This window comes from Salvelinus alpinus, chromosome 34, assembly GCF_045679555.1.
Source record: "Salvelinus alpinus chromosome 34, SLU_Salpinus.1, whole genome shotgun sequence".
Classification (NCBI taxonomy): domain Eukaryota; kingdom Metazoa; phylum Chordata; class Actinopteri; order Salmoniformes; family Salmonidae; genus Salvelinus; species Salvelinus alpinus.
The window spans coordinates 3,305,002-3,319,318 of record NC_092119.1 but is presented as its reverse complement, the minus strand read 5'-3'; the positions used below and the strand labels follow the sequence as shown (position 1 = coordinate 3,319,318).

At 41.1% G+C, this 14,317-nt stretch overlaps 1 protein-coding gene across 6 annotated transcripts in view; it reads left to right on the top strand.

The window, feature by feature from the left end:
* LOC139563421 (mitogen-activated protein kinase kinase kinase kinase 5-like) overlaps positions 1–14,317 on the top strand; it is a 130,833-nt gene that overhangs the window by 35,424 nt on the left and 81,092 nt on the right. For all 6 annotated transcript variants that reach the window (XM_071382078.1, XM_071382079.1, XM_071382081.1 and 3 more), the window contains exons 5-9: positions 533–597; positions 894–949; positions 2,450–2,497; positions 13,092–13,134; positions 13,453–13,525. In XM_071382078.1, coding sequence (XP_071238179.1) covers positions 533–597; positions 894–949; positions 2,450–2,497; positions 13,092–13,134; positions 13,453–13,525 — 285 coding nt within the window. The remainder of the gene's footprint in view (positions 1–532; positions 598–893; positions 950–2,449; positions 2,498–13,091; positions 13,135–13,452; positions 13,526–14,317) is intronic.

The window sequence follows — 14,317 nt, the reverse complement described above, 5'->3', positions numbered from 1 at the left end:
CCCGTTCTCCTCCCGTGCTCCTCCCGTGCTCCTAGCTGCCTCCCGTGCTCCTCCCGTGCTCCTAGCTGCCTCCCGTGCTCCTCCCGTGCTCCTAACTGCCTCCCGTGCTCCTCCCGTGCTCCTAACTGCCTCCCGTGCTCCTCCCGTGCTCCTAACTGCCTCCTAACTGCCTCCCGTGCTCCTAACTGCCTCCTAACTGCCTCCCTGTGTGCTCCTAACTGCCTCCTAACTGCCTCCTAACTGCCTCCTAACTGCCTCCTAACTGCCTCCTAACTGCCTCCTGCTCCTAACTGCCTCCTAACTGCCTCCTAACTGCCTCCAGTGCTCCTAACTGCCTCCTAACTGCCTCCCGTGCTCCTAACTGCCTCCTAACTGCCTCCTAACTGCCTCCCGTGCTCCTAACTGCCTCCTAACTGCCTCCTAACTGCCTCCCGTGCTCCTAACTGCCTCCTAACTGCCTCCTAACTGCCTCCTAACTGCCTCCTAACTGCCTCCAGTGCTCCTAACTGCCTCCTCTCCCTCCCTGTATCAGCCGTGACAAGCTGTGGATCTGTATGGAGTACTGTGGGGGAGGATCTCTACAGGACATATATCATGGTGTGTTATCTGTCTCCTCTCTCTCTGTCTCCTCTCTCTCTGTCTCCTCTCTCTTCGTGTCTTCTCTCTCTCGCATATCATCACAGTTATATTGTCAAATTATTGTCTGATTTATTACTTATAAATGATGGTTTATTTATTTCTTAAATGTTTCATCTCTCCCCCTATAGTATGATCACACTGTTTGCATAGATTACAGTTTACAGACAGAATCCTATCTGACAATTATAATAAACTATACAAATGACCTTTTAGAGCAGCATAACCATCATGTTTGTCTGTTTTTAATTTCTCAGTGACGGGTCCCCTATCCGAGCTGCAGATAGCCTACGTCTGCAGAGAGACCATACAGGTGATTACACTTCGGGACAGTTTTCCTTGACACAGATTTTGCCTACTCCTGGGGCCAGTCTCGGAGCAGGAGTACTGATTTTAAGATCAGAGTTTTGCCTTTTCACGTCACAGTGAATGAGGTTACATGCATAGGGAGGCCCTGATCCTAGATCAGCACTCCTACTCAGAGACGATTGATACGTACAACCCCAGGACCTACAAGCGAGGCTCAAATGGTATCTCTGTGTAAAGTGCTTTTTAAAGGAAAACTCCACCCCTAAAAACAAGTTTTTGCTATTTGGTTTCATTAGTCCATTGTTGATATAATCCCAAAATGTTTTGCATGTCAGCAATCATGTTTTCAAGATTATATATAACTTTCAAAATACAATAAAATACAGCTGGTATGATGCATTTTGCATCATATGATACATTTCTGTATTTTCAAAGTTCTATATCTTGAAAACATGATTGCTGACATGCAAAACATTTTGGGATTATATCAACAATGGACGAATTAATCAAATGGAAGTGTCCTTTAAAGTCCATAGCTGTGTTGGAATACCCATACTAACTGTATACTACATACTTAATGAGTATATACTACATACTACATACTATATACTATTAGTTAATTTTAGTATACTTTAAATGGAAAGTATCCTTTCAGTTGAGCGTACTAGCACTTCGCCTGTCTAACCCGGAAGTTGATGCTGTTGCTATGCAACTTCTTGCTAGCTTGTTAGCGTAGCTAACAAATGACTAGCTAGACATCTTACGGCTTCATCAACAATGTCTATTGAGAACGCACAACGACTATACCACTTAGCTAACTAAGAATGACATGAATGATCAAGTTAATACACGTTGGGTAGTTAAATAGCATATAGTTAATATACTGGCAAGGTCAATGTATTACTAGCCAACTAACGCTAGTTAGCTAGCTAGCTAACGTACCGGGTGCATACAAGCAACTGCTCTAATGATATGCTATGCGTTTTGTAAGGCTAGCGTAGCTAACAAATTGTCAGCAAACAACGTGTGTAGCCTAACTTATTTGAAAAGTCGTTTACTTTATTACATTGCTCAATATTTTCTTAACATTTGTCAGCAATGAATTTGTTTCCGCTCTCGTCGGACTTTGGCTACATATTTTCATAAAATCTGAAAATGTTTTGAAGCCACGCCCATTTTCTGAAGAATTGCATTATGGGCCCTAAAACCACGTAAATAGTGTCCACTACTTGTATACTTCATATTTTGGCGAATGTAGTACGACATCCGGGAACTTTTTGGCATACTAACTATATCCATACTATGACCAATAAGCATACTACATACTCAATTTACATCACAAATTGTGCGGTTAGTATGAGTATTTGAACACAGTTCAGGTCAGATCTAGGTTTAATCTGGGTCCATGAAACCGGCCCTTAAGGAAATTTAAACTTCTGGTTTGACTCCCAAGTTTGCCATTTTCAACCAAGTCTCTAACATAGCTCTTTCTTTGTGTTCACAGGGTTTGGGATATCTACACTCCAGGGAAAAAATGCACCGTGACATCAAGGTATAGAGCCCCTATGTGGAGGTGTCATAATACCCATAAAACCTAGCACTCAAACAGTGAAATGGTTCTAATGGTTTTTCCACCATTCATTTTTTCCCATAAGGGATTTTAAAAACACTTAAAATAATAAGGGAAATGGTTCCAATTTGTTTTTTTCCACCATTCATTTTTTCCGTAGGGGATTTTAGAAAGACTTCATATGAGGGTTTGTGTTTAGTGTATGCTTACTCTGGCGTGACATTTTGATAACCGTGGAAATCTCAAAGTCAAGGTGACTTTATATCAATATACACTGCTCAAAAAAATAAAGGGAACACTTAAACAACACAATGTAACTCCAAGTCAATCACACTTCTGTGAAATCAAACTGTCCACTTAGGAAGCAACACTGATTGACAATAAATTTCACATGCTGTTGTGCAAATGGAATAGACAAAAGGTGGAAATTATAGGCAATTAGCAAGACACCCCCAATAAAGGAGTGATTCTGCAGGTGGTGACCACAGACCACTTCTCAGTTCCTATGCTTCCTGGCTGATGTTTTGGTCACTTTTGAATGCTGGCGGTGCTCTCACTCTAGTGGTAGCATGAGACGGAGTCTACAACCCACACAAGTGGCTCAGGTAGTGCAGCTCATCCAGGATGGCACATCAATGCGAGCTGTGGCAAGAAGGTTTGCTGTGTCTGTCAGCGTAGTGTCCAGAGCATGGAGGCGCTACCAGGAGACAGGCCAGTACATCAGGAGACGTGGAGGAGGCCGTAGGAGGGCAACAACCCAGCAGCAGGACCGCTACCTCCGCCTTTGTGCAAGGAGGATCAGGAGGAGCACTGCCAGAGCCCTGGGTTGTTGCCCTCCTACGGCCTCCTCCACGTCTCCTGATGTACTGGCCTGTCTCCTGGTAGCGCCTCCATGCTCTGGACACTACGCTGACAGACACAGCAAACCTTCTTGCCACAGCTCGCATTGATGTGCCATCCTGGATGAGCTGCACTACCTGAGCCACTTGTGTGGGTTGTAGACTCCGTCTCATGCTACCACTAGAGTGAGAGCACCGCCAGCATTCAAAAGTGACCAAAACATCAGCCAGGAAGCATAGGAACTGAGAAGTAGTCTGTGGTCACCACCTGCAGAACCACTCCTTTATTGGGGGTGTCTTGCTAATTGCCTATAATTTCCACCTTTTGTCTATTCCATTTGCACAACAGCATGTGCAATTTATTGTCAATCAGTGTTGCTTCCTAAGTGGACAGTTTGATTTCACAGAAGTGTGATTGACTTGGAGTTACATTGTGTTGTTTAAGTGTAACCTTTATTTTTTTTGAGCAGTGTATTAATCTCCATTTATTCTTATATTTAAAAAATGCTAATTAGCATCAAAGTAGACATCCAAAACTACAAATCCCAGCATGCTCCTGCACGTCATCTCTAGCTGACACCTTTGCTAACAGGTATTGTGCCAATTAGATAGTTAATCCAGAGATTCTTACCTTTGCCTCGATTCGGCAGTCTCATCCAGACCATCATGGTATTTGTAATTCTTTATGATAGCCACATTAGCAGCTAATTAACATTACATTTTGGCGGTAAATACAGGAGAATATATTGATAAAAGTCACCTTGTCCTAGAGAGATGTACACGGTTGTCAAAACGTCACGCCAGAGTAAGCCTCCACTAAACACAAACCCTCATATGAAGTCTTTCTAAAAATCCCCTACGGAAAAAATGAATGGTGGAAAAAAACGATTGGAACCATTTCCCTGTTTGACCGCTAGGTTTTATGGGTATTATGACTCACACTGTGGTACTCTATTGTACCATACACACACACTCTCGCTCTCTCCTTTTACAACTGTCTCACTGAATGAACCCTTGCAACAAATAAACTTTGTGTTTGGGGGGTGTATACCACATTATTGAAAGATCATGTCATCACACCTTTTTTTTTCAATTGTACTTGCTATTTTTATTTTTATTTTTATACTTTTCATAATGATTTATGAAGTCTATCCATTTTTCTTTCTTTTTTACCTGCACATATATGGTTCTTCATCTATATGATTCATAGGCTAAATGCTGACGGGGTTGTCAGAGAGGCTAAATGTTGACGGGGCTGTCAGAGAGGCTAAATGTTGACGGGGCTGTCAGAGAGGCTAAATGTTGACGGGGCTGTCAGAGAGGCTAAATGCTGACGGGGTTGTCAGAGAGGCTAAATGTTGACGGGGCTGTCAGAGAGGCTAAATGTTGACGGGGCTGTCAGAGAGGCTAAATGTTGACGGGGCTGTCAGAGAGGCTAAATGCTGACGGGGCTGTCAGAGAGGCTAAATGTTGACGGGGCTGTCAGAGAGGCTAAATGTTGACGGGGCTGTCAGAGAGGCTAAATGTTGACGGGGCTGTCAGAGAGGCTAAATGTTGACGGGGCTGTCAGAGAGGCTAAATGTTGACGGGGCTGTCAGAGAGGCTAAATGCTGACGGGGCTGTCAGAGAGGCTAAATGCTGACGGGGCTGTCAGAGAGGCTAAATGTAAAAACACAGCCTACAATATTACCCCTGCACGTTGTTTGTGTTGACGCAGGAAGAGAGGCTGGCTGGCTTGCTGGGGGTGTGTAGTGTACCGTGGATGCATGTGACTAATGGCGTCGCTGCCAGTGGTTTCAGCTTGAACCCAGTTCATGCCTAGTATCAGACTGCCTGTGTTATCACAGTGGGTCACGGTTAGGTCCATAGAATATCTCTACTTCTACAGAGAGAGAGAGAGTTTCCTGTTTCCTCTGCCCTCTCTCTCTTATCTCTTTCTGTGGTGCCCACTCTCTCTTTCTTCTCTCTCTCCTTCTCTCTGTCATCTCCCCTCTATCTCTGCTCTCACCCTTTCTCTCTCTCTGTCGCTCTGTTGCTTTCTCCTCGCTCTCGTCTCGCTGTCTGTCTGTCTCTCTGTCTGTCTCTCTGTCTCTCTGTCTGTCTGTCAGTCTCTCTCTGTCTCTCTCTCTCTGTTTCTGTCCGTCTCTCTGTTTCTGTCCGTCTCTCGCTCTCCGTCTCTCGCTCTCCGTCTCTCGCTCTCCGTCTCTCGCTCTCCGTCTCTCGCTCTCCGTCTCTCGCTCTCCGTCTCTCTCTCCGTCTCGCTCTCCGTCTCGCTCTCCGTCTCGCTCTCCGTCTCGCTCTCCGTCTCGCTCTCCGTCTCTCTCTCCGTCTCTCTCTCCGTCTCTCTCTCCGTCTCTCTCTCCGTCTCTCTCTCCGTCTCTCCCTCTCTGCAGGATGCTGACAGACACCTGTCAATCATAGACCAGCCTGGTCACAATACTGACTTACTCACTATAGTATTGCCTGCTTGCTACACAATTGCAATCACGTCATAACAACCAGTGAAAGATGATATAACACACGTGATAGTTTGTGGTTTTATGCGAAGAGGAAGTGTTTGAAAAAGCTACTGTTGTTCAGTTCCTCAGCGTGATGGAACAGCCTATTACCTCTGCATATATATATAGATACACCCTCCTATATATATATAGATACACCCTCCCATATATATACACCCTCCCATATATATATAGATACACCCTCCCATATAGATACACCCTCCCATATATATATAGATACACCCTCCCATATATATACACCCTCCCATATATATATAGATACACCCTCCCATATATATATAGATACACCCTCCCATATAGATACACCCTCCCATATATATATAGATACACCCTCCTATATATATATAGATACACCCCTGCATATATATATAGATACACCCTCCCATATATATACACCCTCCCATATATATATAGATACACCCTCCCATATATATACACCCTCCCATATAGATACACCCTCCCATATATATATAGATACACCCTCCCATATATATATAGATACACCCTCCCATATATAGTCACCCTCCCATATATATATAGATACACCCTCCCATATATATACACCCTCCCATATATAGATACACCCTCCCATATATATATAGATACACCCTCCCATATATATATAGATACACCCTCCCATATATATATAGATACACCCTCCCATATATATATAGATACACCCTCCGCATATATATATAGATACACCCTCCGCATATATATATAGATACACCCTCCCATATATATACACCCTCCCATATATATATAGATACACCCTCCCATATATATATAGATACACCCTCCCATATATATATAGATACACCCCTGCATATATATATAGATACACCCTCCCATATATATATATATATATAGATACACCCTCCCATATATATACACCCTCCCATATATATATAGATACACCCTCCCATATATATAGCACCCTCCCATATATATATAGATACACCCTCCCATATATATATAGATACACCCTCCCATATATATATAGATACACCCTCCCATATATATATAGATACACCCTCCCATATATATATAGATACACCCTCCCATATATATATAGATACACCCTCCCATATATATATAGATACACCCTCCCATATATATATAGATACACCCCTGCATATATATATAGATACACCCTCCCATATATATATAGATACACCCTCCCATATATATACACCCTCCCATATATATATAGATACACCCTCCCATATATATATAGATACACCCTCCGCATATATATATAGATACACCCTCCGCATATATATATAGATACACCCTCCCATATATATATAGATACACCCTCCCATATATATATAGATACACCCTCCCATATATATATAGATACACCCTCCCATATATATATAGATACACCCTCCCATATATATATATAGATACACCCTCCCATATATATATATAGATACACCCTCCCATATATATATAGATACACCCTCCCATATATATATAGATACACCCTCCCATATATATATAGATACACCCTCCCATATATATATATAGATACACCCTCCCATATATATATAGATACACCCTCCCATATATATATAGATACACCCTCCCATATATATATAGATACACCCTCCCATATATATATAGATACACCCTCCCATATTATATAGATACACCCTCCCATATATATATAGATACACCCTCCCATATATATATAGATACACCCTCCCATATATATATAGATACACCCTCCCATATATATATAGATACACCCTCCCATATATATATAGATACACCCTCCCATATATATATAGATACACCCTCCCATATATATATAGATACACCCTCCCATATATATACACCCTCCCATATATATATAGATACACCCTCCCATATATATATAGATACACCCTCCCATATATATATAGATACACCCTCCCATATATATATAGATACACCCTCCCATATATATATATAGATACACCCTCCCATATATATATAGATACACCCTCCCATATATATATAGATACACCCTCCCATATATATATAGATACACCCTCCCATATATATATATAGATACACCCTCCCATATATATATAGATACACCCTCCCATATATATATAGATACACCCTCCCATATATATATAGATACACCCTCCCATATATATATAGATACACCCTCTGCATATATATATAGATACACCCTCCCATATATATATAGATACACCCTCCCATATATATACACCCTCCCATATATATATATAGATACACCCTCCCATATATATATAGATACACCCTCCGCATATATATATAGATACACCCTCCGCATATATATATAGATACACCCTCCCATATATATATAGATACACCCTCCCATATATATATAGATACACCCTCCCATATATATATAGATACACCCTCCCATATATATATAGATACACCCTCCCATATATATATATAGATACACCCTCCCATATATATATAGATACACCCTCCCATATATATATAGATACACCCTCCGCATATATATATAGATACACCCTCCCATATATATATATATGATACACCCTCCCATATATATATAGATACACCCTCCCATATATATATAGATACACCCTCCCATATATATATAGATACACCCTCCCATATATATATAGATACACCCTCCCATATATATATAGATACACCCTCCCATATATATATAGATACACCCTCCCATATATATATAGATACACCCTCCCATATATATATAGATACACCCTCCCATATATATATAGATACACCCTCCCATATATATATAGATACACCCTCCCATATATATATAGATACACCCTCCCATATATATATAGATACACCCTCCCATATATGATACACCCTCCCATATATATATAGATACACCCTCCCATATATATATAGATACACCCTCCCATATATATACACCCTCCCATATATATATAGATACACCCTCCCATATATATATAGATACACCCTCCCATATATATATAGATACACCCTCCCATATATATATAGATACACCCTCCCATATATATATAGATACACCCTCCCATATATATATAGATACACCCTCCCATATATATATAGATACACCCTCCCATATATATATAGATACACCCTCCCATATATATATAGATACACCCTCCCATATATATATAGATACACCCTCCCATATATATATAGATACACCCTCCTATATATATATAGATACACCCTCCCATATATATATAGATACACCCTCCCATATATATATAGATACACCCTCCCATATATATATAGATACACCCTCCCATATATATATAGATACACCCTCCCATATATACAGTGGGGAGAACAAGTATTTGATACACTGCCGATTTTGCAGGTTTTCCTACTTACAAAGCATGTAGAGGTCTGTAATTTTTATCATAGGTACACTTCAACTGTGAGAGACGGAATCTAAAACAAAAATCCAGAAAATCACATTGTATGATTTTTAAATAATTAATTTGCATTTTATTGCATGACATAAGTATTTGATCACCTACCAACCAGTAAGAATTCCGGCTCTCACAGACCTGTTAGTTTTTCTTTAAGAAGCCCTCCTGTTCTCCACTCATTACCTGTATTAACTGCACCTGTTTGAACTCGTTACCTGTATAAAAGACACCTGTCCACACACAATCAAACAGATTCCAACCTCTCCACAATGGCCAAGACCAGAGAGCTGTGTAAGGACATCAGGGATAAAATTGTAGACCTGCACAAGGCTGGGATGGGCTACAGGACAATAGGCAAGCAGCTTGGTGAGAAGGAAACAACTGTTGGCGCAATTATTAGAAAATGGAAGAAGTTCAAGATGACGGTCAATCACCCTCGGTCTGGGGCTCCATGCAAGATTTCACCTCGTGGGGCATCAATGATCATGAGGAAGGTGAGGGATCAGCCCAGAACTACACGGCAGGACCTGGTCAATGACCTGAAGAGAGCTGGGACCACAGTCTCAAAGAAAACCATTAGTAACACACTACGCCGTCATGGATTAAAATCCTGCAGCGCACGCAAGGTCCCCCTGCTTAAGCCAGTGCATGTCCAGGCCTGTCTGAAGTTTGCCAATGACCATCTGGATGATCCAGAGGAGGAATGGGAGAAGGTCATGTGGTCTGATGAGACAAAAATAGAGCTTTTTGGTCTAACTCCACTCGCCGTGTTTGGAGGAAGAAGAAGTATGAGTACAACCCCAAGAACACCATCCCAACCGTGAAGCATGGAGGTGGAAACATCATTCTTTGGGGATGCTTTTCTGCAAAGGGGACAGGACGACTGCACCGTATTGAGGGGAGGATGGATGGGGCCATGTATCGCGAGATCTTGGCCAACAACCTCCTTCCCTCAGTAAGAGCATTGAAGATGGGTCGTGGCTGGGTCTTCCAGCATGACAACGACACGAAGCACACAGCCATGGCAACTAAGGAGTGGCTCCGTAAGAAGCATCTCAAGGTCCTGGAGTGGCCTAGCCAGTCTCCAGACCTGAACCCAATAGAAAATCTTTGGAGGGAGCTGAAAGTCCGTATTGCCCAGCGACAGCCCCGAAACCTGAAGGATCTGGAGAAGATCTGTAGGGAGGAGTGGGCCAAAATCCCTGCTGCAGTGTGTGCAAACCTAGTCAAGAACTACAGGAAACGTATGATCTCTGTAATTGCAAACAAAGGTTTCTGTACCAAATATTAAGTTCTGCTTTTCTGATGTATCAAATACTTATGTCATGCAATAAAATGCAAATTAATTACTTAAAAATCATACAATGTGATTTTCTGGATTTTTGTTTTAGATTCCGTCTCTCACAGTTGAAGTGTACCTATGATAAAAATTACAGACCTCTACATGCTTTGTAAGTAGGAAAACCTGCAAAATCGGCAGTGTATCAAATACTTGTTCTCCCCACTGTATATAGATACACCCTCCCATATATATATAGATACACCCTCCCATATATATAGATACACCCTCCCATATATATATAGATACACCCTCCCATATATATATAGATACACCCTCCCATATATATATAGATACACCCTCCCATATATATACAGATACACCCTCCCATATATATATAGATACACCCTCCCATATATATATAGATACACCCTCCCATATAGATACACCCTCCCATATATATATAGATACACCCTCCTATATATATATATAGATACACCCCTGCATATATATACACCCTCCCATATATATATAGATACACCCTCCCATATATATATAGATACACCCTCCTATATATATATAGATACACCCCTGCATATATATATAGATACACCCTCCCATATATATACACCCTCCCATATATATATAGATACACCCTCCCATATATATACACCCTCCCATATATATATAGATACACCCTCCCATATATATATAGATACACCCTCCCATATATATACACCCTCCCATATATATATAGATACACCCTCCCATATATATATAGATACACCCTCCCATATATATATAGATACACCCCTGCATATATATATAGATACACCCTCCCATATAGATACACCCCTGCATATATATATAGATACACCCTCCTATATATATATAGATACACCCTCCCATATATATACACCCTCCCATATATATATAGATACACCCTCCCATATAGATACACCCCTGCATATATATAGATACACCCTCCCATATAGATACACCCCTGCATATATATATAGATACACCCTCCCATATAGATACACCCTCCCATATATATATAGATACACCCTCCCATATATATATATAGATACACCCTCCCATATATATACACCCTCCCATATATATATAGATACACCCTCCCATATATATACACCCTCCCATATATATATAGATACACCCTCCCATATATATATAGATACACCCTCCCATATATATATAGATACACCCTCCCATATATATATAGATACACCCTCCCATATATATATAGATACACCCCTGCATATATATATAGATACACCCTCCCATATAGATACACCCCTGCATATATATATAGATACACCCTCCCATATATATACACCCTCCCATATATATATAGATACACCCTCCCATATATATATACACCCTCCCATATATATATAGATACACCCTCCCATATATATACACCCTCCCATATATATATAGATACACCCTCCCATATATATACACCCTCCCATATATATACACCCTCCCATATATATATAGATACACCCTCCCATATATATATAGATACACCCTCCCATATATATATAGATACACCCTCCCATATAGATACACCCTCCCATATATATATAGATACACCCTCCCATATATATATAGATACACCCTCCATATATATATATAGATACACCCCTGCATATATATATAGATACACCCTCCCATATATATATAGATACACCCTCCCATATATATATAGATACACCCTCCCATATATATACACCCTCCCATATATATATAGATACACCCTCCCATATATATATAGATACACCCCTGCATATATATATAGATACACCCTCCCATATATATATAGATACACCCTCCCATATATATATAGATACACCCTCCCATATATATATAGATACACCCTCCCATATATATATAGATACACCCTCCCATATATATATAGATACACCCTCCCATATATATATAGATACACCCTCCTATATAGATACACCCTCCTATATAGATACACCCTCCTATATAGATATAGATACACCCTCCCATATATATATAGATACACCCTCCCATATATATATATATAGATACACCCTCCCATATATATATATAGATACACCCTCCCATATATATATAGATACACCCTCCCATATATATATAGATACACCCTCCCATATATATATATAGATACACCCTCCCATATATATATATAGATACACCCTCCCATATACATATATAGATACACCCTCCCATATATATATAGATACACCCTCCCATATATATATAGATACACCCTCCCATATATATATAGATACACCCTCCCATATATATATAGATACACCCTCCCATATATATATATAGATACACCCTCCCATATATATATATAGATACACCCTCCCATATATATATAGATACACCCTCCCATATATATATAGATATGCACCCTCCTATGCAGTGCAGGTTGGCAGTATTTGTCTCTTTTACTACATTGGAGTGCTAATAACGGTCCGATGTTTGGGTTCTTTTCTTCAGGGTGCTAATATCCTCCTAACAGACAACGGGCATGTGAAACTAGGTGAGATATTCAACCTCTGTGAACACCTATAAAGGCTACCTCATGGCCCTCAGCCGTGTGTGTCTTTCTGTATGTAGTCTGTGTATTTCCCTGTGTATAGTCTCACTATTGTTATTTTTACTGCTGCTCTTTAGTTGCTTTTATTTCTTATTCTTAACTGTATTTTTTTTGTAAACTGCATTGTTGATTAGGGACTTGTAAGGAAGCATTTCACTGTAAGGTCTACCTACACCTGTTGTATTCGGGGGCATGTGACTAATTTGATTTGATTTGTTTGTGTGATATATCCTTAATGCATCTTGTCACTTGTTATTCCAGCTGATTTTGGAGTAGCAGCCAAAATAACAGCCACCATTGCCAAGAGGAAGTCCTTCATCGGGACTCCTTACTGGTGAGTCTTTCCCTGAGATGGTCCTCTGTCGGGACTCCTTACTGGTGAGTCTTTCCCTGAGACGGTCCTCCGTCTGGACTCCTTACTGGTGAGTCTTTCCCTGAGACGGTCCTCCGTCGGGACTCCTTACTGGTGAGTCTTTCCCTGAGACGGTCCTCCGTCGGGACTCAGTCCTCTGTCGGGACTCCTTACTGGTGAGTCTTTCCCTGAGACGGTCCTCCGTCGGGACTCCTTACTGGTGAGTCTTTCTCTGAGACGGTCCTCCGTCGGGACTCCTTACTGGTGAGTCTTTCTCTGAGACGGTCCTCTGTCGGGACTCCTTACTGGTGAGTCTTTCTCTGAGACGGTCCTCTGTCGGGACTCCTTACTGGTGAGTCTTTCTCTGAGACGGTCCTCCGTCGGGACTCCTTACTGGTGAGTCTTTCTCTGAGACGGTCCTCCGTCGGGACTCCTTACTGGTGAGTCTTTCTCTGAGACGGTCCTCTGTCGGGACTCCTTACTGGTGAGTCTTTCTCTGAGACGGTCCTCTGTCGGGATTCCTTACTGGTGAGTCTTTCTCTGAGACGGTCCTCTGTCGGGACTTCTTACTGGTGAGTCTTTCTCTGAGACGGTCCTCTGTCGGGACTTCTTACTGGTGAGTCTTTCTCTGAGACGGTCCTCTGTCGGGACTCCTTACTGGTGAGTCTTTCTCTGAGACGGTCCTCTGTCGGGACTCCTTACTGGTGAGTCTTTCTCTGAGACGGTCCTCTGTCGGGACTCCTTACTGGTGAGTCTTTCTCTGAGACGGTCCTC